We start from the raw sequence: 23,365 nt of genomic DNA on the forward strand, positions 1-23,365 counted from the left end.
GGGGGGTCAACAGTGGGATGGCTTCTAATGTCCTGGCCCCACTGGTGGACCTCCTGATGGCACCTGGTATTTCTGGCCACTGTGTGATTGGATGGGCCTTTGGCCTGATCCAATATTGCTGTCTCTTATGTTCTTAAGGAAGCTCCCTCTCTGAGTCTTCTTTGATTCCTTCGGGTCTGACATATTATGCATACACAGTTTGCAAATAAATGTTTGTGAGAAGCCTGTGTCTTTTGTTTTTCCAAGTGTGGTGTTTTGATACTTTGACAAAAGTAATGAAATGCTGGGGAATTACACAACTTTAAGGCTGATAACGGAGAAGTTGAAACTGTTCAAGATTTTCTATTCCTTGGCTCCACCATGACCCTAAAGGGAGGGTGCAACCAAGAAATCAGAAGGAGACTGAAACTGGGAAGGGGAGCCACGAAGGCGCTAAAAAAGACTTGTAAGTGTACAGATGTGTTGCTGGCAACCAAGATAAAATTAATTCATGCCATAGCGTTCCCCGTTAGAAGAAGATTGGATTTATACCTCACCCTTCACTCGGAGTCTCAGAGCGGCTTACAAACGCCTTTCCCTTCCCCTCCCCACAGCAGACACCCTGTGAGGTAGGTGGGGCTGAGAGAGCTCTTTCCAGAACTGTTCTTGAGAGAACAGCTCTCAGAGAACTGTGGCTTGCCCAAGGTCACCCAGCAGCTGCAAGTGGAGGAGTGGGGAATCAAACCCGGTTCTCCCAGATTAGAGTCCGCGCACTTAACCACTACACCAAACTGGCTCTCTTTGTTAGCAACAAGATAATTTCAGAGGGGAGCTGCCTTGGTCTGCAGTAGGAGAGCTACCTTTGAGTCCAGTGGCATCTTTGAGACCAACAAGATTTTGGCGGTCGGAGCTTTCAAGAGTCAAAGCTCCCTGTCTGACGAAGGGCACTTTGACTCTCGAGCGCTTACACCCCAAAAATCTCATTGGTGTCGAAGGTGCAGCTGGACTCGAATGTAGCTCCCCCTAGCAGCAAGTACACCTCGGTGTCTGTGCATTTTCGCCAATTGTAACTTGGTGGTTTGTCTTCAAGGGCAGCTCCACACACAGTGCATTACAAGCCCTGTTCACGTGTTACAACATGTGCAAATACGTATACAGGATGTACCTCTGTTTTTAGAAAGCCAACACATGTTCACTTGAGGAATGAAACTCAGTACCTGGCTGAAATTGGGGTCACATGTTCGGCTTGACATGCGTTGAATATAACATGAGATCTACTCAGTGCACGTACAAAGAATTATCAAGTGTACATTGTACGTGGATGTACTTGCAGCCACAGAAACTTGTAAGCATGGCTACAGTATTCCATTGTAGGATTATTCTTCTACGGCACCGAGACATGGCCGTTGCCATGGAGGACACATACACCAACAAATGGAGATAGGCGGGCTATTTTTCACGCACAGACTAATATCCAGATAATTGAATGGCAGACACTTCTGCCCATCCAGTTGCAGTGTCCCGTTTGAAAGTGTTGAACTCTTCTCCACTGGAAGAAATTAGTTAAATCATAGCCATTCTTCTCTTTATGCAACCGTTACGCAATTGCAAGATGTGATAGTCCCAGGGTACACTGTGTTGGTCAGGCCACACCTGGAGTCTTGTGTGCAGTTCTGGAGGCCTCACTTGCAAAAGGGTGTAGACAGAATGGAGCGGGTGCAGAGGAGAGCGACCAGGATGACCTGGGGCCTGGAGACCAAGAAGCCCTAGGAGGAAAGGCTGAGGGGCTTGGGAATGGTCAGTCTGGAGAAGAGGAGGTGGACAGGACGGCTCTCTTGAAGTATCTGAAGGGCTGTCACTTAGAGGAGGAGAGCACGCAGCTGTTCCCGTTGGCAGCAGAGGAGAGGACTCGCAAGAATGGGTTTAAATTAAGGGCGGGAAGGTAGTGGATGGGTATTAAGAAAAAAATATTTTACAATAAGAGTAGCTCAGCAGTGGAATCAGCTGCCTGGGGAGGTGGTGAGCAATGTTCCCTCTAAGCTGTGGAGCCTTGTGAGCAAAAACTACTTTGTGAGCTACTGGCATTAAAGTTGTGAGTGAGCGATTTGGCTACTGCATAAATTAGTTTGCTCTGAAGCCCACCTTCCTGAGCAAAGACAAAAATCTGTGAGCAGGAGGCTAAAAAACTGTGAGCTAGCTCACACTAACTCAGCTTAGAGGGAACAGTGGACTGGTGAGCTCCCCCTTCCTGGCAGTCTGTAAGCAGCGGCTGGCCAAACACTTGTCAGGAAATGCTCTAGGCTAATGCTGCATTGAGCGGGGGGGGGTGGCCTGTCTGGCCCTCTCCAGCTCTGTGGTTCTAGGATTCTTTATGGGATCCATGGGCAGCGCCAATGCTTCAGAGAACGCCAAGGGATTACTAATAAGAGCTACTGTTAAGAATTCTTATTTTCAAGTTCTTTATTATTACTTAGTTATCTCACTTACGTGCCTCCCTCCGTCTCTTATTTATTAAATGCAGCGTTAAAGCAATTAACCTGTCAAATCAGGGCAGCCCCCCCCCCCCCTCTCTTCCGCAGGTTTTAAAAGAAAGGCATCGAACTGGCCTGCGCGATGATTGGCTCGGAGCCCCATCCCCATTTGCCGCGGCTCCTGCCAATCACTCACTATCTTTATCGCTTTTGCCCTTTCAACATCATGATAGCCAATGGGCTTCTAGCCTCCGAGGCATTCGCGCCTGGAGGGGCGGGGCGCTCCAATTATGACGTCTCCCCTAGCAACTGTGAGGTAGACCGGCGTCCTAGAGACGGCCCGCCCCCTCGTCTTCGCGGCCCCGCCCCTCCTGAGTCTTTGCTGTCTCAGTTCTCATTAATTGCTGCTTCCCTTCCCTTCCCTTCCGCTCCGTTTTGGGTACTGATGAAGTGGAGCAAATAGAGAGACAGAGAAGGCAATGGAGGAGCGTTTGCCGTGGCTCTGCTTGAAAGCCAAGTGAATGGTCAAGGGATGTGACAGGCAGCCCCACTCCTTGGCAGAGCCTCCCCGGAGCAGCGCAGTCTACCCGCGGAACGTTGGCTTTAGGCTTTGGCAAGGGGGAGGATGCGAAAATGCTGGACACCATCCACACTGCGATCCTAGAGTCGGGTGGCAAGAACCTGTTCTTTACACTCTCCAAGCTCTCTTCAGAGGGTAAGCCATCCCGGGCGGGTGTGGATAAGCCCTGCGGTGGGAAGAGGGTTGGAAATTCTGGGAGATTTGGAAGTGGAGCCTGGGGGAGAGCAGGGTTTGGGGAAGGGAACATCATGCCACAGTGTCCACCCCCTCCCCCCGAACTGCCATTTTTCTCCAGGGGAACTGATCTCTGTCCTCTGGAGATCAGGTGTGATTCCAGATCTCCAGGCCCCACCTGGAGGTTGGCAACTGTAGCTGGGAACGATGCACATAATTATTGTTGTTTAGCTATACGCATGGTACTTTAAAGAGTGTGTGTGTGTGTGGGGGGAGAGTTTTCTGCCCTAGGGGGATGGCAGGATACGTTTTTCACAAAAGGGAAGAAGTTGAGGGGGGGATTTGGAGGGAGAAAGGGGGCATGGTGTGGGTGTCCTGGGATGGAGTGGGGAGCAGTGAGGGAGAGTGGGTGAAGTCGTTTTAGGGAGCAGGGTGTCACAATAAGTCCCCATGAAGCATTGACACACACCCTGCCCGCCCAATGACTTCATATTTTTAAATGGAGTTTTCAAGTGTTCTTTTGCATTCCTTTTAGCCCTGAGCTGCTATTTAATTTCCCCCCTCATGATATAAGAATGACAGCTGTTCTCTCAGCACCAGGCAGGGCAGACTGCCAGGAAAGCAGCTCTAGGGTAACGTAACTTTCCTGGCAAGCACTGGCATACTTTCTGTGCCATCCTATTGTGTGTACGCAGGACAAACCTAGGCATCTCTGCTCAAAAGTAGGAACTGGCAATAGAGGGCAGTGATGTTCCAATGTGCCTCCTGGCGTTCTTTGTTTGAATCCCATATTCTCCCTGCCACACTTCCCTCACCGTGATCTTTCCCCTACCCTTGACATTCAGTTTGGAAGCTCCTTGGGGCAGGGACCTGCCTCCTTTTGCTCTGCAAAGTGACAGGCATGTCCATGTACATAACAAAGTTTGAGTCCAGTCACTGGACTTCACCTATCTGAATCTGAAGACGTGTGCATGCACACGAAAGCGGATACCCGGAACTATGTTCCCTCTAAGCTGTGGAGTCTTGTGAGCAAAAATTCTACTTTGTGAGCTGCTGGCATTAAAGTTGTGAGCAAGCAATTTGGCTACTTCATAAATTAGTTTGCTCTGGAGCCCTCCTTCCTGGGCTAAGACAAAAATGTGTGAGCCGGAGGCTAAAAAACGGTGAGCTAGCTCACACTAACTCAGCTTAGAGGGAACACTGAGAAATGGAATTAAGCCATTGGACTCAAACTTTGTTCTGCTGCTTCAGACCAACATGGCTACCCACCTGAATCTATCATTGAGGGGAGGCCCACCATAAGGATCGAGGGGAGGCCCACCATAAGGATCGGCAGGGAAATCCCACCTCCTCTTAGCTCATTGTGGGTTCTTATTGCTTACAGATGTTTTCCCGGCCCCCCTTCCCCAAAGGCAGCTACCAGGGCTGCTTTTAGTGTGGGGGGGAGGGGCTGGGTAAGGAGATCTTTAACCCTTTCCTCACCTGCTGTTTCTCTACTGAAAAATGCTACCCTTGAGTTGCTTGTACCCCCCCATCTGGTATTTCCCCTCTACCAAAGGGATAAGAACAGCACAGGAGGGGTGGTTTTCAGTAGGAAGATGTCTCCCCCCCCTCCCCCCGCACCATGTAGTTCTAGGGTTGCCAGCTCTGATTTGGGAAATCAGTGGGAATTTGGGGGGGGGGGGGTGGAACAGGAGGGCAGGGACCTTAGCAGGAGTATAATGCCATAGAGTCCACCTTCCAAAACAGTCATTTTCTCCAAGGGAACTGATCCAGTGCAGGTCCTGCTTCACCAAGCACGCCTCTGGAGTTGGTTCAACTCCCGCAAGAGCCCCGACATTCGCAGAGGGAACGTTTGCAAGCCAGCGTACCTTGAAGACTATGTCTGTTAAGGTGCTTTGGAACTTAGGGGTGTGTGTGTTATGTATTGGGATTGAATAATTCCTGATTGAATCACCCCAGAGACTGGCTGAGCTTGGAGCCCAAGAACAATAGCCTGCCAGGATTCTGAAAGTAACCAATCCAGTAGTAATGTTATGTAAATAGCCTATCACTGGGAGTGGGGTGTGTTTGGGTGTGGCAACTGCATGCTGTTTAACAGAGCTGAGGCTCTGGAGTCTTGTCTTGTGATGGCTAAAATCCCTAATAAAGTAGAACTGATCACTAGACTCAAGCCTGCTCCTCCATGGAACCCACTATTTAACACTGATGTAACCTACGGAACCTGCTCTTAGACATACACCCACCTTCTGTAAACTCGTTACTGGAGTCGCACCTGATCTCTTGCAAAGTTTACCTTGCTTATCTCACGTCCAGATCTTTGTTGTTTGAGCAGCTCAGCTTTTACAGTGTATCCATCTCACTTGCCTATAATATTGCTGTTCGGGGAATCTGCGTGAAAATAAGTCCATTTGGAAGGACCAGGTGCAATCTGGCTCCGCGGCAAAACTTTAAAAGTCTGTAAAATCAAATTTAAAAAATGATGCTGAGGTGGATCAACCCCATTTCCTAAAATATCAGTCCGGTATTGGATGCACGGGGAGCTATATATATATAGCTAGAGAGACGTTTCTGGTAACCGTTGGGCTATAGTTTCATCTCTTTTTACAGGAAGTGGGTGTTTATTTATTTGTTTGTTTGTTTCACTTTTACCCCGCCCTCCCCGCTAGGCAGGCTCAGTGTTCTATAATGTTCTATAATGCATGATTAACCCCCCCCCCCCGAATTCCTTTTCTGTTTCAGAGGTCTTTAGTATTTGGGACACCGTTTCTGAATTTGTTGAAAAGCAACTCTCCATGAATAAGGTGGGACTTCTTGTATATTCCATTCTTTGCATTCTTATTGATTTTAAAATCTTACCATACCTTCGAGGAGCTCAGGGAGGCAAATGTGGCCCTTCCCCAGTTTATCCTCCCAGGAAAAGTGACTGACTCAAGGTCACCCGTCGAGCTTCAGTGCACAGCAGAAATCTGAACTCAGTTTACCCGTTACACTGCGCTGGCTCTATCAGTTATTATGTGACTCAAACACTCAAGAATTCTCATAAAAGCCGCCACATTGCGCCCACCATTAAAAGGAAAGGCAAATAAGTCAAAAATTGTCGCTATGTTTTTTAAAAGGTATGTGCAAGTGAATCATATATATCATAAGTTTCTGTGAGCTGGAGCACCAAATACATCCGGTATACAGCCGCGGAAGATATAATTATGTAAAATTAAGTATGAATATAATAATAATAATCATCGTACAGCAGTGTATGTAGTATAGCCAGGAGATCCTAAGATTGTCTGGCAGCCAGAAGTTCTAGTTCTTGGATTTATGCACCACTAGGTGGTGAGCTCGACTTGTCTTTGAGGCAAGAGGCGTTTCAGAGGTTGGTTTGCCATAGTCTTCCTCTGAGTCACAACCCCGGTATTCCTTAGAAGTCGCCCATCCAAATACTAGCCAGGGCCGACCCTGCTTAGCTTCCAAGGTCTGACAAGATCAGACTAGCCTGGGCCATCCAGGTCAGGGCTATAAAAGTCCACATGGTCAAAGCAATGGTATTCCCAGTCGTCATGTATGGCTGCGAGAGTTGGACTATAAGGAAGGCCGAGCGCCAAAGAATAGATTCTTTAGAACTATGGTGCTGGAGAAGACTCTTGAGAGTCCCTTGGACTGCAAGAAGATCAAATCAGTCAATCCTAAAAGAAATCAACCCTGACTGTTCCCTGGAAGGCCAGATAATGAAACTGAAGCTCAGATACTTTGGCCACCCAATGAGAAGGGAGCCCTCACTGGAGAAGACCCTGATGCTGGGAAAGATTGAAGGTCAAAGAAGACGGGGACGGCAAAGGATGAGATGGTTAGACAGTGTCATAGATGCAACGAACATGAAGTTGAGCCAACTTCAGAGGACGGCGGAAGACAGGAGGGCCTGCCGTGATCTGGTCCATGGGGTCGCGAAGAGTCGGACTCGACTGTGCGACTGAACAACAACAAAAAATTCTTCATGCATCTGATGAAATGAGCTCTGACTGATGTCAGCCTCAGTGTTCTCTCTAAGCAGAGTTAGTGTGAGCTAGCTCACAGTATTTTAGCCTCTGGCTCGCACGTTTTTGTCTTAGCTCAGAGAGGAGCGCTTCAGAGCAGACTAATTTATGCAGCGGCCAATCGCTCGCTCACAACTTTGATGCTCTCCAGCTGACCAAGATCAGTTCCGCTGGAGAAAACAGCTGCTTTGGAAGGTGGAGTGTCTGGCATTATACCCCCGCTGAGGTCCCTCCCCTCCCCAAACCCCACCCTCCCCGGCTCCACTCCCAAAATCTCCTGGTACTTCCCAACCCAGAGCTGGTAACCAGGGCTTTTTTTGTAGAAAAAGCCCAGCAGGAACTCATTAGCATATTAGGCCACACCCTTGACAGCATAGCTCATTAGCATATTAGGCCACACCCCATGTTACCAGAAGTGTGGTCATCCAGCCACACCCACCTTTTGCTTCTTATTCTGCTTACCTTGTTTGTTGTCAAAACCCAGGGCTTTTTTTTGTAGCAGGAACTCCTTTGCATGTTAGGCCACACACCCCTAATGTAGCCAATCCTAATGAGTGTCTGCTGTTGGGTGTGGCCTATTATGCTAATGAGTTCCTGTTGGGCGTGGCCAACTCGGGAGCCAGCCGGAACTCCGTTCCTGTGCGTTCCTGCCCAAAAATAGCCCTGCTGGTAACCCTAAGTAGCAGGCAAGGGAAGGGGGCTCCCAGGCAGTCTCTGGCTAGGGTCCCCCAATACCTGGAACCAACCCTGCCTGTGCCACTGAGCTCTTATTTCATTTTGCTGCTTCAAGCTAACGTGATTCCCCATCTGGCATTATCAGAGAGCGCCACTTTGGTGTAGTAGTTAAGAACGTGGACTCTAATCTGGGAGAACCGTGTCTGACTCCCCACTCCTCCCCACGCAGCTGCTGGTGTGACCTTGAGTCAGTCACAAGTTCTCTCAGAGCTGTTCTTTCAAGAGCAGTCCTCGAAAGAGCTCTCTCAGCCCCGCCTACCTCACAAGGTGTCTGTTGTGGGGAGGGGAAGGGGAAGGAGATTGTAAGCCACTCTGAGACTCCGAGTGATGGGCAGGGTGAAAATCCAATCTCTTCTTCTCTCCTTCTTCATCGTCTTTTCCAGGGTGTTTCAATACCAGGGCTGGGCACATTCTCCTTCTTAAGGCAGAAGCTTGAAATCGGCGCCAACAAGCACATCCTCGTCCAGAGGCCAGTGTTCCTTCTGTCTGAGAAACTCGTCCAGATTCACGGACTGAAGCGTAACAAAGTACACATTCCCGGTAAGAAGTTTGGCTCTCCTCTCCGCCAACGTTTGGATGCCTGCAAGCTGTTAATTGCTAAGCAACCAACACCACGCCAGGACAAAGTTCTTCTCCGAGAGGCCAGTAGGGCTATGGCACGTTTGGTATGGAGGATGGCAGCAGAGCTGTGCGAAAGGCTGGACTGCCGAATAAAGACTGGTCTTTGGGAAGCTAGGCGGTGGGTGGAGGTGCTTTTAAAAGGAATCGTTTAAGAGAGGCTGAGGCGGCATTCAAAACACTCATGGTTTTTTCCATTATGACCTGAGTACTGCAAAATAAAATGGTCCTGATGATTTTCCTGGCTCAGCCATAAAAATGGTGTGACGAGCATGTACTGGCTAATGTCAGTGATGTCAACAACATCCACAAGTACAGACCTTTTGCAGCAAAAATCTGGAAGTACTTTAAAAAAAATTGGGGGGGGTATTTGTGTGTCTGTGCGTGCGTGTGTGTGCACCTGGAAGTCACGGTGACCTCTGGTGACTGACCCCTCCTGGGAGCACGGAGGATATTCAGAGAGGTGGCTGAATAAAGCCTGGCCCCGCCTCCTGGCTCTGGTATTCCAAGGAGGTCTCCCATCCAAGTACTTTCCAGAGTCGATCTGAGGCGATCGGGCTTGCCTGGGGCTATCCCGGTCAGGGCGTTTTAAAAAAATGTTTGTTGGATGGCAAGGCAGAGGGATAAAAACGAACCGATATCCATACATGTTTGACTTTTTAAAAAATCAGTCTGTTTGATACATGAGGAAAGGTCCAAGATGTGGAGCCCAAAAAAAGGAGAAGGTGGTGGGACTTCTAGTGGTGAACCAAAAGGACCCTGTATGAGAACGTTCTTGGTGAGATCTCTGTAAGGTGTTCCTATGAGGTCCTGCATCCCACACAAACCATTGTCAGACTCCTGAGTCAATCAGTTCCCAACAACGTTCATTCAAAGAAGTAAAGTTTATTGAGACATTGATACTTTTCAGGTATCTTATCTGTTTTGTGTTAGAACTAAAGAGAAAGCACGCGAAGCAAGCAGATATACATAACTCAAGGTGGTCCCCTGTAGCCAATCAGGCAGCCGGTAGAAGCCCGCCAAAGTAACGGGCAACAGTTCCCAGGAAAAAGAATGCACCAGGCACTCAAGGTCAGGCACCTAAGTTACAGAGACAATCAAACCAGTGAAGGCACAGCAGAAACGAAAGTAGGCAGTCATCCCCCCCCCACACTCTTATGGCAGCCAGGACTTGACAGAGGCCTAGCTGACAACCATTTCTCCTTGTCGTTTCTCTTCCCCCTCCCTCCCTCCCTCCCAATCAGGTGATATCCCAGTTGTGCGGCTGAATTTCATTGTGCTATCCCTGGAGGGCCCCTTTAACAGGGAGATCGTGGAAGGATGTGTCCGAGAGACCCTCTTGTTCTTCTCGCAGTCCATCGCCCACAAGCAGAACGTGGAGTTCACTTTCAAGGGGATCGGCGTCCTCATTATCCGGGACAACAAAGTGAAAATGAAATTCTACAAAGACTTCCTTCAGGCCATGGACGGGAGTGGGAACTTGCTAAAAGCACTTGCAAACGTAAGTTCGTACCTTCCCTTCTGGGTGCCTGTGAATAAATAGCATACGGTCTTTGCTGCTGACATAGAGAACATTTATGTACTGCGATAAGGTGAGCAAACCATTCCATTGTCTTCTTGCAAACCCAGAACAATCCTGTGGTGGTGGAAAGGGCCGCCAAGTGGCAGGCAACGTATGGCGACCCTGTAGGGGTTTTCGAGGCAAGAGACGAACAGAGGTGGTTTGCCATTGCTTGCGCCTCTGTGTAGTTAGAATCATAGAGTTGGAAGGGACCTCCAGGGTCATCTAGTCCAACCCCCATGGACGATGCAGGAAATTCACAAATACCTCCCTTTCCACACACCCAGTGACCCCTGTTCCATGTTCAGAATATGACCAACCCCCCCCCTTTCAGGATCTCCAGCCAAAAGGGCCACGAGAACTAAGCACGGAGGCAACCCTTCCTGCCCTCCCTTCTCGTGATCTGCCTAAATTCACAGGATCAGCATTGCTGTCAGATGGCCATCTGGCCTCTGCTTAGAGACCACCAAAGAAGGAGAGCCCACCACCTCCCTGAGAAAGCCTGTTGTCCCACTGAGGAACCAAACGCTCTAACTTTCAGAAAGTTCTTCCTGATGTTTAGCCAAAAACTCTTCCTCATTTAATTTCAACCCATTGGTTCTGGTCCGACCTTCTGGGGCAACAGAAAACAACTCCGCACCATCCTCTCTATGACAGCCCTTCAAGTACTTGAAGATGGTTATCATATCCCGTCTCAGTCATCTCCTCTCCAGGCTAAACATACCCAGCTCCTTCAACCTTTCCTCATAGGACTTGGTCTCAGACCTCTCACCATCTTCATTGCCCTCCTCTGGACACGTTCCAGCTTGTCTTTATCCTTCTTAACTTGTGGCGCCCAAAACAGAACACAATACTCTAGGTGAGGTCTCACCAGAGCAGAGTAAAGCGATACCATCACTTCCTGTGATCTGGGCACAACTGTTGGTCTCCCATCCAAACAATGGCCAGGCTGACCCTGCTTTGCTTCCAAGATCTGATGAGATCAGGCTTGCCTGGGATGTCCAGGTCAGAGCACAGCAATCCTGTATGGTGTCATTATTCCCGTATTGCAGATGGGGTGCTCTTGCAAGCAGGAGTCTCGGGTGGCAATCAGGTGGCGGAGCCCTAAACTGGTTGAAAGGGAGTCCTGCTTCAGGCTGCTGCTGGAGGTTCACACTTTGGAATTTTGCTCTACATGTTTAAAATCTCCTTGCAGATAGAAAACTCACAAAAAGGAACGGGTGGAGGGTAGAACATTTCTTCCTGTTGTTTTTTTTAAGTGGTATGGAGGGTTCCCCCCCCCCCATGCTAAAAGAATACGCAAAACTGGAATCTATCTCCTGCACAATATGTTCCTCAGCAGAGTCACACCCTTCTAGGTCCATATGATTTTATGATTTCAGTGGATTGGGGCTGCGGTGGCTCAGTGGTTAAGATGCTGAACTGCAGACCAGAAGGTCGGTAGTTCAGCAGTTCGAGACCCGAGTGCCACGTGACGGAGTGAGCTCCCGTCTCTGACCCCAGCTCCTGCCAGCCTAGCAGTTCAAAAGCAAGAAATGGCAAGTAGATAAATAGGTACCGCTTCAGTGGGAAGGTAACAGTGTTCCGTGTGCCTCGGCGTCTAGTCATGCCAGCCACATGACCACGGAAATGTCTTTGGACAGTGCTGGCTCTTTGGTTTGGAAACGGAGATCAGCACCACACCTCTAGAGTCAGATTCAACTGGCTTTCAAGCAAGAGAAACCTTTACCTTTTAAGGACTGCAGTGGCCGTCTGAACTGGTTGGTCCACTTTGTTCTCCTGCGTGTGTGAATCTGTCTGAAGGCTGAGACATAGCTTGCTAAGCCTCAAGCTATCTAACAAGCCTCTGGCAGAGCTGAGACTTTTTGCTCAGCCTTTTAAGCTGAGAGCCAGTTTGGTGTAGTGGTTAAGAGCAGTGGACTCAAATCTGGGAGAACTGGGCTTGATTCCCCACTCGTCCACATGCAGCTGCTGGGTGACCTTGGGTCAGTCACAAGTTCTTTCAGAGCTGTACTCTCAAGAGCAGTTCTCAGTCAGAGCTCTCTCAGGCCCACCTGCCTCACAGGGTGTCTGTTGTGGGGAGAGGAAGGGAAAGGAGATTGTAAGCCGCTCTGAGACTCTGAGTGAAAGGCAGGGTATGAATCCAACTCCTCCTTTTCCTCCTTCCTTTTCTTCCTCCTCCTCCTCTCCAGATGAGCCAAATAGCCAGAGCTCATCAGAACTTGGACGCTAAGCAGGGTCCGCAATGGTTGGTACTTGGGTGGGAGACCACCAAGGAAGATCAGGTTTGCTATGCGGAGGAAGACAAGGGCAAACCACCAGTCCTTGTCTCTTGCCTGGAACGCCCTGTGGATGGGAGTCTCTGTGAGTCAGGTGCGGCTCGGGGGGGGACGGACGTTCTTCTTCTTTTCAAGCTGTGGTGCGCTTGAATGCATAGAGCTCCCTTATTCAGAGTCTTATCAAGGTCAGATGATCTACTCTGATTTGTGACGGCTCTCAGTTAAAGGTCTTTTACATGGCTGTCTACCTGATCCTGTTAATTAGAGATGCTGGCGACTGAACCGTCTGAGTCCTTCGCGCAGAGCACGTGCTCTACCGTTGAGCCACGGCGCTTCCCCTAAGACCCGTTGCACCGTGAAGTCAAAGATGTGCCTTCATTTCACTGAGCGTGTTTTGGTTTAGTTATGATTGGGGAGGAGGACTAAGATTACGCTAAAGGTATCACAGAAAAGGTGGACTTTCAGGACGGTTTATGAGGAAGCGAGTGAAGTGAGGCGCTCTGGGAGAGTCCCAGAGGTAAAGGGCAGTAAGAAGAAGAAGAGATTGGATTTACTATTTCACTACCCAAAGGAGTCTCAGAGCGGCTTACAAACTCCCTTTCCCTTCCCCTCCCCACAACAGACACCCTGTGAGGTAAAAGAAGAAGAAGAGATTGGATTTACTATTTCACTACCCAAAGGAGTCTCAGAGTGGCTTACAAACTCCCTTCCCCTTCCCCTCCCCATAACAGACACCTTCTGAGGTAGGCGGGGCTGAGAGAGCTCTTGACAGAAACTGCTCTTTTTCAAGGACAGCTCTTATCAGAACTACAGCTTGCCCAAGGTCACATCACCAGCTACAAGTGGAGGAGTGGTTCTCCCAGATTAACCACTACACCAAACTGGAGAATAGGTAGAGTGTTTGAGGGAAGCAAGAGACCCTTGCGCTGCTGAAGACGATGAAGATGAAGGGCGGGAGATCATGGGCAAGGAGTGTCCTGAGATATGAGGTAAGAAGAGAGTAAGGTTAATGTGGATCCCATCAAGGTTAATTTACTCTGGTATCCTGTTGAAAAGTATGCAGACGGAGAGTGATTTCAGCAAAGCGTACTTTATTCGATCAGGAACAAGACGACTTTGGCCGGCTCGCAGGCCGGCTTATATTTCCCGAGAAACCGCCACCCAAAACACACCCACACTTCCCAATAGGTTATTTACAGTGGCCGAGAGTCCCATAGGCTCTCAGCCGGGAACCTAGCCCCCTGATTGGAGCGGGCTAGGATCCGCATAGTCCATTGTCTCTTGGAGCGAAGCTCGACGTTTGTGCCTGACCGCGTGGAGCCCAAGCCAGCCACGCGGTCTGGACTGGATACATTACACCTGTTTCACTTGGTGGCGGACCAGATTATTTATTAGATCTATTAAAACATTTGTACCCCACCCTTCCTCGTGGTTCAAGGAGGGGTTGCCAGTTCCAGGTTGGGAAATGCCTGTGGACTTTGGGGATGGAGTCTAGGAATGGTGGAGTGTGGGGAGGGGAGGGACCAGGGACTTATTAACCCATGGCTGAGCCCCCCTAGGTTATGAGGTATTTCAGGCCCCTCCGGCACTTTCAGTCTTCCACCCCACTACAGTTGACAGCCTGATTCTGGTACGGTAGGTAGTAGACCACAGTACATAGCCCTGTCTCCATGTTGAGGGCCTCCTGAAGAATTCGGTTCACAATTTTTTAATATATTTCTTTTTTTATATATAAAGTTTTTATTTTTTGTTATAAACATTCTTTACATTCCACCTACACATTTATCCATACGTTAGAGTCATTATCCATCAACTAAGTTTTCTATCCATACATACACCTTTAACCATCTTTTATCATGTACCTTTTCATTCATTCAAAACAAAACAAAACAATTTTTTTAGAATATATTTCTTGATTGCACGAGTAGAACTCTTTGGGAGGTAAGGTAAAGGTAAAGGTTTCCCTTGCTCGAAAGCCAGTCGAGTCCGACTCTAGGGATGCTGTGCTCATCTCCGTTCCCAAGCCGAAGAGCCAGCGCTGTCCGAAGACGTTTCCGTGGTCATGTGGCCGGCATGACTAGACGCCGAGGCGCACGGAACGCTGTTCCCTTCCCACTGAAGCGGTACCTATTTATCTACTTGCAGTTTCTTGCTTTCAAAACTGCTAGGTTGGCAGGAGCTGGGACCAACTGCAGTTCAGCGTCTTAACCACTTGGGGGTACAATACTGTAATATTTTGAAGTGAATAATATTTTTATTATTTATTAAAATATATCTAATGTATGAATAATTGTTTTAATATAAGGGACAATTTGTTTCACTGCAATAAGGAAGCCGTTAATTATGGATAGAGGTTATATATTGCAGGCTGTCTATGAAGAGAACATAACAGTGCCTCAGCAAAAAAAACTGATCGGCCCCCTAGTCCCTGCAGGGCCACTAGGCTTCAGCCTAGTCAGCCTTATGGATAATACAGACCTGGGAGGAACTTCAATGGGATATAATGCCATAGAGTCCACCTAGAGCCGATGTGGTGTAGTCAGGGCCGGCTCGAGGTGTTTCTGCACCCTAGGCGAGGCTGCCTTGTGGCGCAGATGCCAACCTCCCAGTGGGGCCTGGAGACCTCTGGAGCCAGCCACCCTTTTGCTGCCGCCACCACCACCTCCTCCCCACCGCTACCACTGAAGGGGGGGAAGGGAGGGAGGCGTGCCTCTCTTTGGCCAAGCCCGCGGCAGGACCCACTCCTCCGCTCCTGCGGCCCCTGGCCTCCTCCTTGGGGGGTGAGGGAAGAAGAAAAAGAAGAGGGCGGGGGGGAGGCACAGCTCAGTGCCCCATCCAGGGCCTGCCGCCCCATCCAAGGACCGACGCTCTAGGCAAATGCCTAGTTTGCCTAGTGGGTGAGCCGGCCCTGGGTGTAGTGGTTAAGAGTGGTGGACTCTAATCTAGAGAACCGGCTTTGATTCCCCACTCCTCCACATGAAGACAACTGGGTGACCTTGGGTCAGTCACAAGTTCTTTCAGAGCTGTTCTTTCAAGATCAGTTCTCTCAGAGCTCTCTCAGCCCCACTCACCTCACAGGGTGTCTGTTGTGGGGAGAGGAAGGGAAGACGATTGTAAGCTGCTCTGAGACTCCTTTGGGTAGAGAAGAACGAGGTATAAAAACATCAATTATTCTTCTTCCTCTTCCTCCTCTTCCTAATTGGCTGTTTTCTCCAAGTGAACTGATCTCTGCCTTCTGGAGATCAGTTGTAACCCTAGGAGATCTCCAGTCATCACCTGGAGATTGGCAACCTTAGGTTTAAGGTGGCTGCTTTCAAATAGTCCTGGAAAACCTACAAGAAAAGCATGGAGGCCAAAGCCTCTTTTTGCTCAACTCCTGGCATTCAGAGGTACACTGCCTCTGATTACGGAGGTGCCATTTTGCCATCCTGGATAATGGCCACTAATGGACCTCTCCTCCATTAATTTGTCAAATCCCCCTCTAAAGGCATCTAAACTACTAGCCATCCTTGCGGCAGTGAATACAATAAGTTAATATGCATTCGGTGACTTTTCTCCCCCTCCATCTAGAGGCCAGGGACTGGAGATTCAGTGTTGTCAAGCAAGGAAACCACAGCTACACTTTCCCGAAACGTTGTCTTGTTTCCAAGGTGAGTGTATTCATCCAAACTGTTTACTGATTCTGCTTGTCTCTCTCACTTGGTGGCTGAGAAACAGGCAAGCTCTAACAGACAGTCCTTGGGCATTTAGAAAGGACGGCTGTGATTACTAAGAGCCAGCATGGGTTTCTCAAGAACAAGTCATGTCAGACTAAACTTATCTATTTTTTTTTTTTGGAGAAAGTTACTACCTTGCTGGATCAGGAGAATGCTGTAGACATAGTTTATCTTGATCTCAGTAAGGCTTTTGGTAAGGTTCCACATAATACTCTTGTTGACAAATTGGTAAAATGTGGTTTGGATGGTATGACTATTAGGTGGATCTGTAACTAGTTGACAGATCGCACCCAAAGAGTGCTTGTGAATTGTTCCTCATCCTCTTGGAGAGGAATGACAAGTGGAGCGCCTCAAGGATCTGTCCTGAGACCTATTTTGTTCAACATTTTTATCAATGATTTGGATGAAGGAATAAAGGGAATGTGCATTAAATTTGCAGATGACATTAAACTCGGAGGGGTAGCAAATACGGTAGAAGACAGAGTCAGGATACAGGATGATCTTGACAGGCTGGAAAACTGGGCTAAAATGAATTTCTATGGGGATAAATGTAAAGTTCTGCATTTAGGTAGGAAAAATCAAATGCATAATTATAGGTTGGGGGAGACTTGTCTTGGCTGTAGTATGTGCAAAAAGGATTTAGGGGTCTTAGTAGACCATACACTGAACATGAATCAGCAGTGTGATGCGGTAGTTAAGTAGGCAAATGCAATTTTGGGCTGTATCAAGAGAAGTATAGTGTCCACATCATGCGAAGTGATGGTATCGCTTTACTCTGCGTGGGTTAGACCTCACCTAGAGTATTGTGTTCCGTTTTGGGCACCACCATTTAAGAAGGATAAGGACAAGCTGGAACATGTCCAGAAGAGGGTAATGAAGATGGTGAGGGGTCTGGAGACCGTCCTGTGAGGAAAAGGTTGAAGGAGCTGGGTATGTTTAGCCTGGAGAGGAGACGACTGAGAGGTGAAATGATAACCACCTTCAAGTACTTGAAGGGCTGCCATGTAGAGGAAGGTGCAGAGTTGTTTTCTGTTGCCCCAGAAGGTTGGACCAGAACCAACGGGCTGAAATTAAATCAGAAGAGTTTTCGGCTAAACATTAGGAAGAACTTCCTGACATTTAGAGTGGTTCCTCAGTGGAACAGGCTTCCACGGGAGGTGGTGGGCCCTCCTTCTTTGGAGGTTTTCAAACAGAGGCTAGCTGGCCATCTGACAGCGATGCTGATTGTGCAAACCTAGGCAGATCATGAGAAGGGAGGGCAGGAAGGGTTGCTTCAGTGCTTAGTTCTTGTGACCCTTCTCTTACACTCAGGGAAATGCTGATCACCACTTTGGGGTCAGGAAGCAATTTTTCTCCAGGCCAGTTTAGCTGGAGATCCTCAAGGGTTGTTTTTTTTTTTTGGTGTCATCTTCTGAGCATGGAGCAGGGGTCACTGGGGGTCTGCGGGGGAAGGTATTTGTGAATTTCCTGCATTGTGCAGGGGGTTGGACTAGATGACCCTGGAGGTTCCTTCCTCCCCTCCCCAAACCCCATCCTCCGCAGGCCGCAGCCCCAAAATCTACAGGTATTTCCCAACCTGGAGCTGGCAACTCTAGTATCAGGCAAGCCACAAGGGGGAGGGCATGCCAAAGGCAAGGGGCCACCACAGAAAATGCCCTGTCTCTAGTCACCCCCACCTGCCTCACCTCTGAAGGCAGGCACACAGAGAACAGGGGCTGGAGAAGCAGATCTTCGCCTGCGGGGCTGAATAGCAATGCTCCCTCTAAGCTGTGGAGTCTTGTGAGCAAAAATTCTACTTTGTGAGCTCCTGGTATTAAAGCCGTGAGAGAGCGATTTGGCCACTGTAGTGTGGGTGCAGGGTTCACGCGATGCAAAGACGACAGGACACAAGTCTGCAGGAACTGTCTGAAACCTCTCGGCTTCCCAACGTTTATTTATAAGCTCAGTTTTCTCCCATTCCCCCCTCCTCTCTCCCTCCTTCTCCCTGCGTAAGGGAAAGTTACGAGCATTCTAGCATCCTTTTGGAATGTGTGTGTGTGTACAGGCTCTCTGTTATCTGTCTGTCCCCCTCTCTCAAGGCCAAACCGACTGCGTCATTTAGGCAGTCACCAGACTTCTACGCACAGACTTACAAGTTCCCAATTTCCAGGCAGGAGAACAGTGGATCCATCTGCACTGCTCTCCTACAGGCCACTGCATGAATCAGTTTGCTGTGGATCCTGAGCTAAGGGAAAAACGTGTGAGCCAGAGGTTAAAAAACTGAGCTAGCTCACACTAACTCACCTTAGAGGGAACACTGGAGGAGACAGTCCTGAAGCTCTTCAGGGCCCTAAAGGCAATAGCCAGCACTCTGAATTGTGCCTAGTGCAGATCTCCCAGCACATGGATGATGCCATCCTAAATAACCAATCCCTGTCAGTAGCCTGGGAGCCGTATTGTGGACCCATGGAAGTTCCCAAGCCATTTTCAAAGGCAGCTTCACAAAACGGGCCCCACTGTCTTGAGCAGGGGTGTCAAACATGTGGCCCGGGGGCCAGATGAAGCCCTTGGAGGGCTTCTATCAGGCCTGCCGTCGTCTTCTTCTTCTTCTTCAAGTTCTGCTGCTGCTGCGTCATCGTAGGTTTGCAGCTTACAGATACACACTTGAACAGCATACTCAAGATTGCAACAGCACAGACATTTTGATGCAATCATCCAGAGCATTAGGTGTCAGTTATCAGACACTGTTAAATAAACAAAATATTGCAAGAGTGCTAATGTTTTAAGCATGTTTTTAGTTTAAGTAAAAAAATCCCCTTTGTGTTTGTGTCCTTTATAAAGTTTATATCTCTGCTACCTGGCATTACATTTTATGACACACATGGCCCGGCCCAAGAAGGTCTCATCTATATCAGATCTGGCCCTCATAACAAATGAGTTCGACACCCCTGGTCTTGAGCATTGTGCCAAAGGTCCCTCACTGTTTCTTTCACTTATTTGTGGCTGGCAGGATGGAGATGAAGGACATGGAAACGATTGCCGAAGAAGATGAGAAGTCCAGCAAAGAGAAGGAGCAGTCGGAAAAGGAGAACAGCAAAAAAGGTAACGCAGAAGTTGTGTTTTTGTAAGCTGCTTCCCCCCCAAAAAAAAATATTTATTTTTTATAGAGACTGGTAATACAATAACTTTAAAAACAGCCAAGGGAAAAGTGCAGCGTGAGACAACACAACAATATTACAGCTACAGAGAATCTAGAAATATATGCCTTAGAAGCTAAAAACTTTTTTAAAAATAAAATTATTGTTGTGTCCGCTGACCGCCACCAGAGGCCAGCGAACAATCCAGAACTTGAATCCGGAGTAACAATGGGGACTAGGCTCCTGGTCTCTCCACTGGGGGACCAATGGGACCGTGGCGGGAGATTTAAACCCACCAACGGGACCTAGGGGTGTGTCCCCAGGTATGTATACAGTTGGCCAGCCGGCCGTTTGTCTTTGTCTTTGTTGTGTACCAGTAAACCATGCTGATCACTACATCGGTCTCCGTGGTTTCTTCTTGCGTTTAACCCACTACACTTTAATTATATTAACCAAGATCAGAAGGTGGAATGGCGCAACGCAAAGTAAAATCTTTGGAGCCACCGGGGTGAAGCCTGAAGCAAGAACATTAACAAATCATGTTAAGCGCTAAACACTAAAAAAAAAATAATAATTTGAATTAAATTAACCCAAATCAGAAGGTGAAATGAGCCATTGCAGTGTAAAATCCTTGGGGCCACCAGGGTCAAGCCTGCGGCAAGAACATTAATGGATCATAACAGCAGCAGACTGAAGGGTCTGAAAGCCCTAGGGACAATTTCGCTCAGGGCAAGATAGTGTGTGAGCTTCTTGATGGCAGTTTAATCGGGCGCCAGGAGCCGCTCCGGGCTCGCAGAAGCTCCCAGGCACTGCTGCCACCACCGCCGGGCTGTGAGGTGGGTGGTGGGGCTGGAGCCACGTCAGGCTTGGCAGTGTGGGGAGAGGTGGGATCCCCCCCGCCCACGAGTCTCACAGTCCCCCCCCCACTTCTTAAAACTGATTTTCAGACTGCAGAGATCAGTTCCCCTGGAGAAAATGGCTGCTTTGGAAGGCGGAGTCTACGGTGTTATACCCGGCTGAGGCCCCTCCCCTCCCCATACCCCGCCCTCCCCAGGCTCCACCCCCAAAACCTCAGGTATTCCCCAGCCCAGAGCTGGCAACTCTACCTCCCCCTCCCCACGGAGTCCAGGAAACAACCAGATCAAAACAGAACTAACACATGGTGTGTCCCCTGGTTTCCAAGTACGACTAGTGGTATGGTGCTAGCCGCATATTTTCATAGTTTAATCTGTTAATGTTAATATTTTATATTTGTTTTTTTTTCTTATGTTGTTTTTATGGTTTTAATGTTGTAAGAAGGGAGCTGCGGTGGCTCAAGTGGTTAAGACGCTGAACTGCAGGCTGTGAAAGGTCGGTAGTTCAGCAGTTCGAGACCCGGGTGCCGCATGATGGAGTGAGCTCCCATCTCTAGGCCCAGCTCCTGCCAACCTAGCAGTTCGAAAGCAAGAAATTGCAAGTAGATAAATAGGTACCACTTCGGTGGGAAGGTAACAGCATTCCGTGTGCCTTGGTGTTTAGTCATGCCGGCCACATGACCACGGAAACGTCTTCGGACAGTGCTGGCTCTTCGGCTTGGAAACGGAGATGAGCACCGCAACCCTAGAGTCGGATTCGACTGGCTTTCGAGCAAGGGTTTATAAGATTATGCATGGGAAAGAGCAGGTAGAGAAAGAAGTACTTTTCTCCCTTTCTCACAATACAAGAACTCGCGGTCAGGTCAGAACGGATAAAAGGAAGTACTTCTTCACCCAAAGAGTGATTAACACATGGAATTCACTGCCACAGGAAGTGGTGGCGGCTACAAGCATGGACGGCTTCAAAAGGGAATTAGATAAGCACAAGGGGGCGGGACCCGCGATACTCACGGGGGGGAGGGACCTCCACACATGAGGCAGAGGAGGAAGGAGCAGGAGGAGGTAAGTCCCCCCCATCCTGCTGTGTCCTCCCCCGTATACCTAATGTTGTAAGTCGCTGCAAGACCCTTTCAATGAGTGGCAACTAATTTTTTTTTTAATAAACAAATAAGTAAGTGCTGGTTTAGAGCATCTAGTACTGGCTAGACCTACTGTCTTTCTCATTTGCTTTTGCCCTGAGGAATTCTCACAAAAACCTCTGCTCTCATTTGTACAGAAAACCTTTCGCCGAAGCGTCTTCTCTGCCGCCAGTCCATGTCCCCGGCCAAAGTGACGGGGGTCTGTTTGACGGAAGAGCTTGAGAAGAACTTTGGCAAAGCACCCCCTCCGAGGTGAGATCGTGTTTTTGGGGGCTTCTGTAAACGTTTCCCTGGTCTGACCCCAACTGATTCACCTCAGGCCTTCAGGAGGCAACGGAGAGCTTCATTTTACCTCACGGTGTACTCGCCTAGGTGTAAGGATGCCACAGGAGCATTCTCTGGCCCTTGCGGCTTAGTTGCAGCAGCTGTGACACTCTTCCATCCCGAATGAATCTTGAAACACCCAGGGCTATTTTGGGGCAGGAACGCACAGGAACGGAGTTCCGTCTGGCTCCCAAGTTGGCCACGCCCAGCAGGAACTCATTAACAAAATAGGCCACACCCAACAGCAGAAACTCATTAGGATTGGCTACATTAGGTGTGTGTGGCCTAACATGCAAAGGAGTTCCAGAATAACAAGCAGAAGGTGGGTGTGGCTGGATAACCACACTTCTGGTAACATGGGGGTGCGGTCTAATGTGCTAATGAGCTGTGCTGTCAGGGGTGTGGCCCAATATGCTAATGAGTTCCTGCTGTTGGGTGTGGCCTATTATGCTAATGAGTTCCTGCTGGGCTTTTTCTACAAAAAGAGCCCTGGAAACACCACATCTGAGCAGGACTGAGGCCCCAATCCCCTGTGCTAATGTAGACCCACTACTTCACACCCGTAGTCGGTGGGAGTGGAACTAGGCAGAATCAGTGCTGCTGTGCCCCCCTGACAGCTTAATGAACTGTTGGGCCCCGTTCATTGTGGTGCAGCTGACACATCTTTGAAGGCCACACAAGGAAGAAGAAGAAGAAGAGACGAAGAAGAAGATTGGAGGAGATCAGATTTATACCCCGCCCTTCACTACCCAAAGGAGTCTCAGAGCGGCTTACAATCTCCTTCCCCTTCCCCTCCCCGCAACAGACCCTCTGTGGGGGAGGTGGGGCTGAGAGAGATCTCCCGAGAACTGCTCTTGAGAGAACAGCTCTGAGAGAACTTGTAACTGACCCAAGGTCACACCAGCAACTGCATGTGAAGGAGTGGGGAATCAAACCCAGTTCTCCCAGATTAGAGTCTGTGCTCCTAACCGCTACACCAAACTGGCTTACATTTTTGGCTTACTCATGATTCTGACTCTACGTGTGCTGAGATAAAAGGAAAGGAAAGTTCTAGGGATGCAGTTACGGAGGAGCCTCAGTAGGAGGTACGGTTGCCAACCTCCAGGTAGTGGCTGGAGATCTTCTGGAATTGCAACTGATCTCCAGAAGACAGAGATCAGTTCACCTTGAGAAAACGGCTGCTTTGGAAGGTGGACTCTATGGCATTATATACCCCATTAAAGCCCCTCCCCTCCCCAAACCCCGCCCTCCTCAAGCCTCACCCCCCAAATCTCCATGTATTTCCCAGTTCAGAGCTGGCAACTCTAGTTGGGAAACCAGGTGTCAAGGAAGTCAACGGGCTGACTCCGTGAGTCCCCAGGGCAAGAGCACTCAAGTAACCAGACAGATGTTGCTAAAAATAATGATAAAGTTTATTGGAAGAATAGACAAATTAATATGATTATAGCTGACAGGTTACCAAAAGTCAGTTTGGTGTAGTGGTTAGGAGCGCGGACTCTAATCTGGGAGAACCGGGTTTGAGTCCCCACTCCTTCACATGCAGCTGCTGGGTGACCTTGGGCAAGTCACAGTTTTCTCAGAGCTGTTCTCTCAAGAGCAGTTCTCTCAGAGCTCTCTCAGCCCCACCTACCTTATAGGGTGTCTGTTGTGAGGAGAGGAAGGGGGGGAGATTGTAAGCCCCTCTGAGTGAAGGGCAGGGTATAAATCAACTCCTCCTCCTCCTTCCCATTCAGAAGGTTGGAGGGGTGTTGTAAAGGATGCAGAGGTGCAGTGCATTTGGAGCACTTT

General features: G+C 49.0%; 1 protein-coding gene across 1 annotated transcript in view; it reads left to right on the plus strand.

Moving 5' to 3' along the window:
- The first annotated feature begins 3,083 nt into the window (after positions 1-3,083).
- CCDC81 (coiled-coil domain containing 81) overlaps positions 3,084-23,365 on the plus strand; it is a 42,052-nt gene continuing 21,770 nt past the window's right edge. The window contains exons 1-7 of the mRNA XM_015427722.1: positions 3,084-3,165; positions 5,947-6,008; positions 8,354-8,510; positions 9,833-10,089; positions 15,999-16,078; positions 19,134-19,225; positions 21,391-21,505. Of these exons, the coding sequence (XP_015283208.1) occupies positions 3,084-3,165; positions 5,947-6,008; positions 8,354-8,510; positions 9,833-10,089; positions 15,999-16,078; positions 19,134-19,225; positions 21,391-21,505 (845 nt within the window). The remainder of the gene's footprint in view (positions 3,166-5,946; positions 6,009-8,353; positions 8,511-9,832; positions 10,090-15,998; positions 16,079-19,133; positions 19,226-21,390; positions 21,506-23,365) is intronic.

Source organism: Gekko japonicus, unplaced genomic scaffold, assembly GCF_001447785.1.
Source record: "Gekko japonicus isolate JY-2015 unplaced genomic scaffold, Gekko_japonicus_V1.1 scaffold393, whole genome shotgun sequence".
Lineage (NCBI taxonomy): Eukaryota > Metazoa > Chordata > Lepidosauria > Squamata > Gekkonidae > Gekko > Gekko japonicus.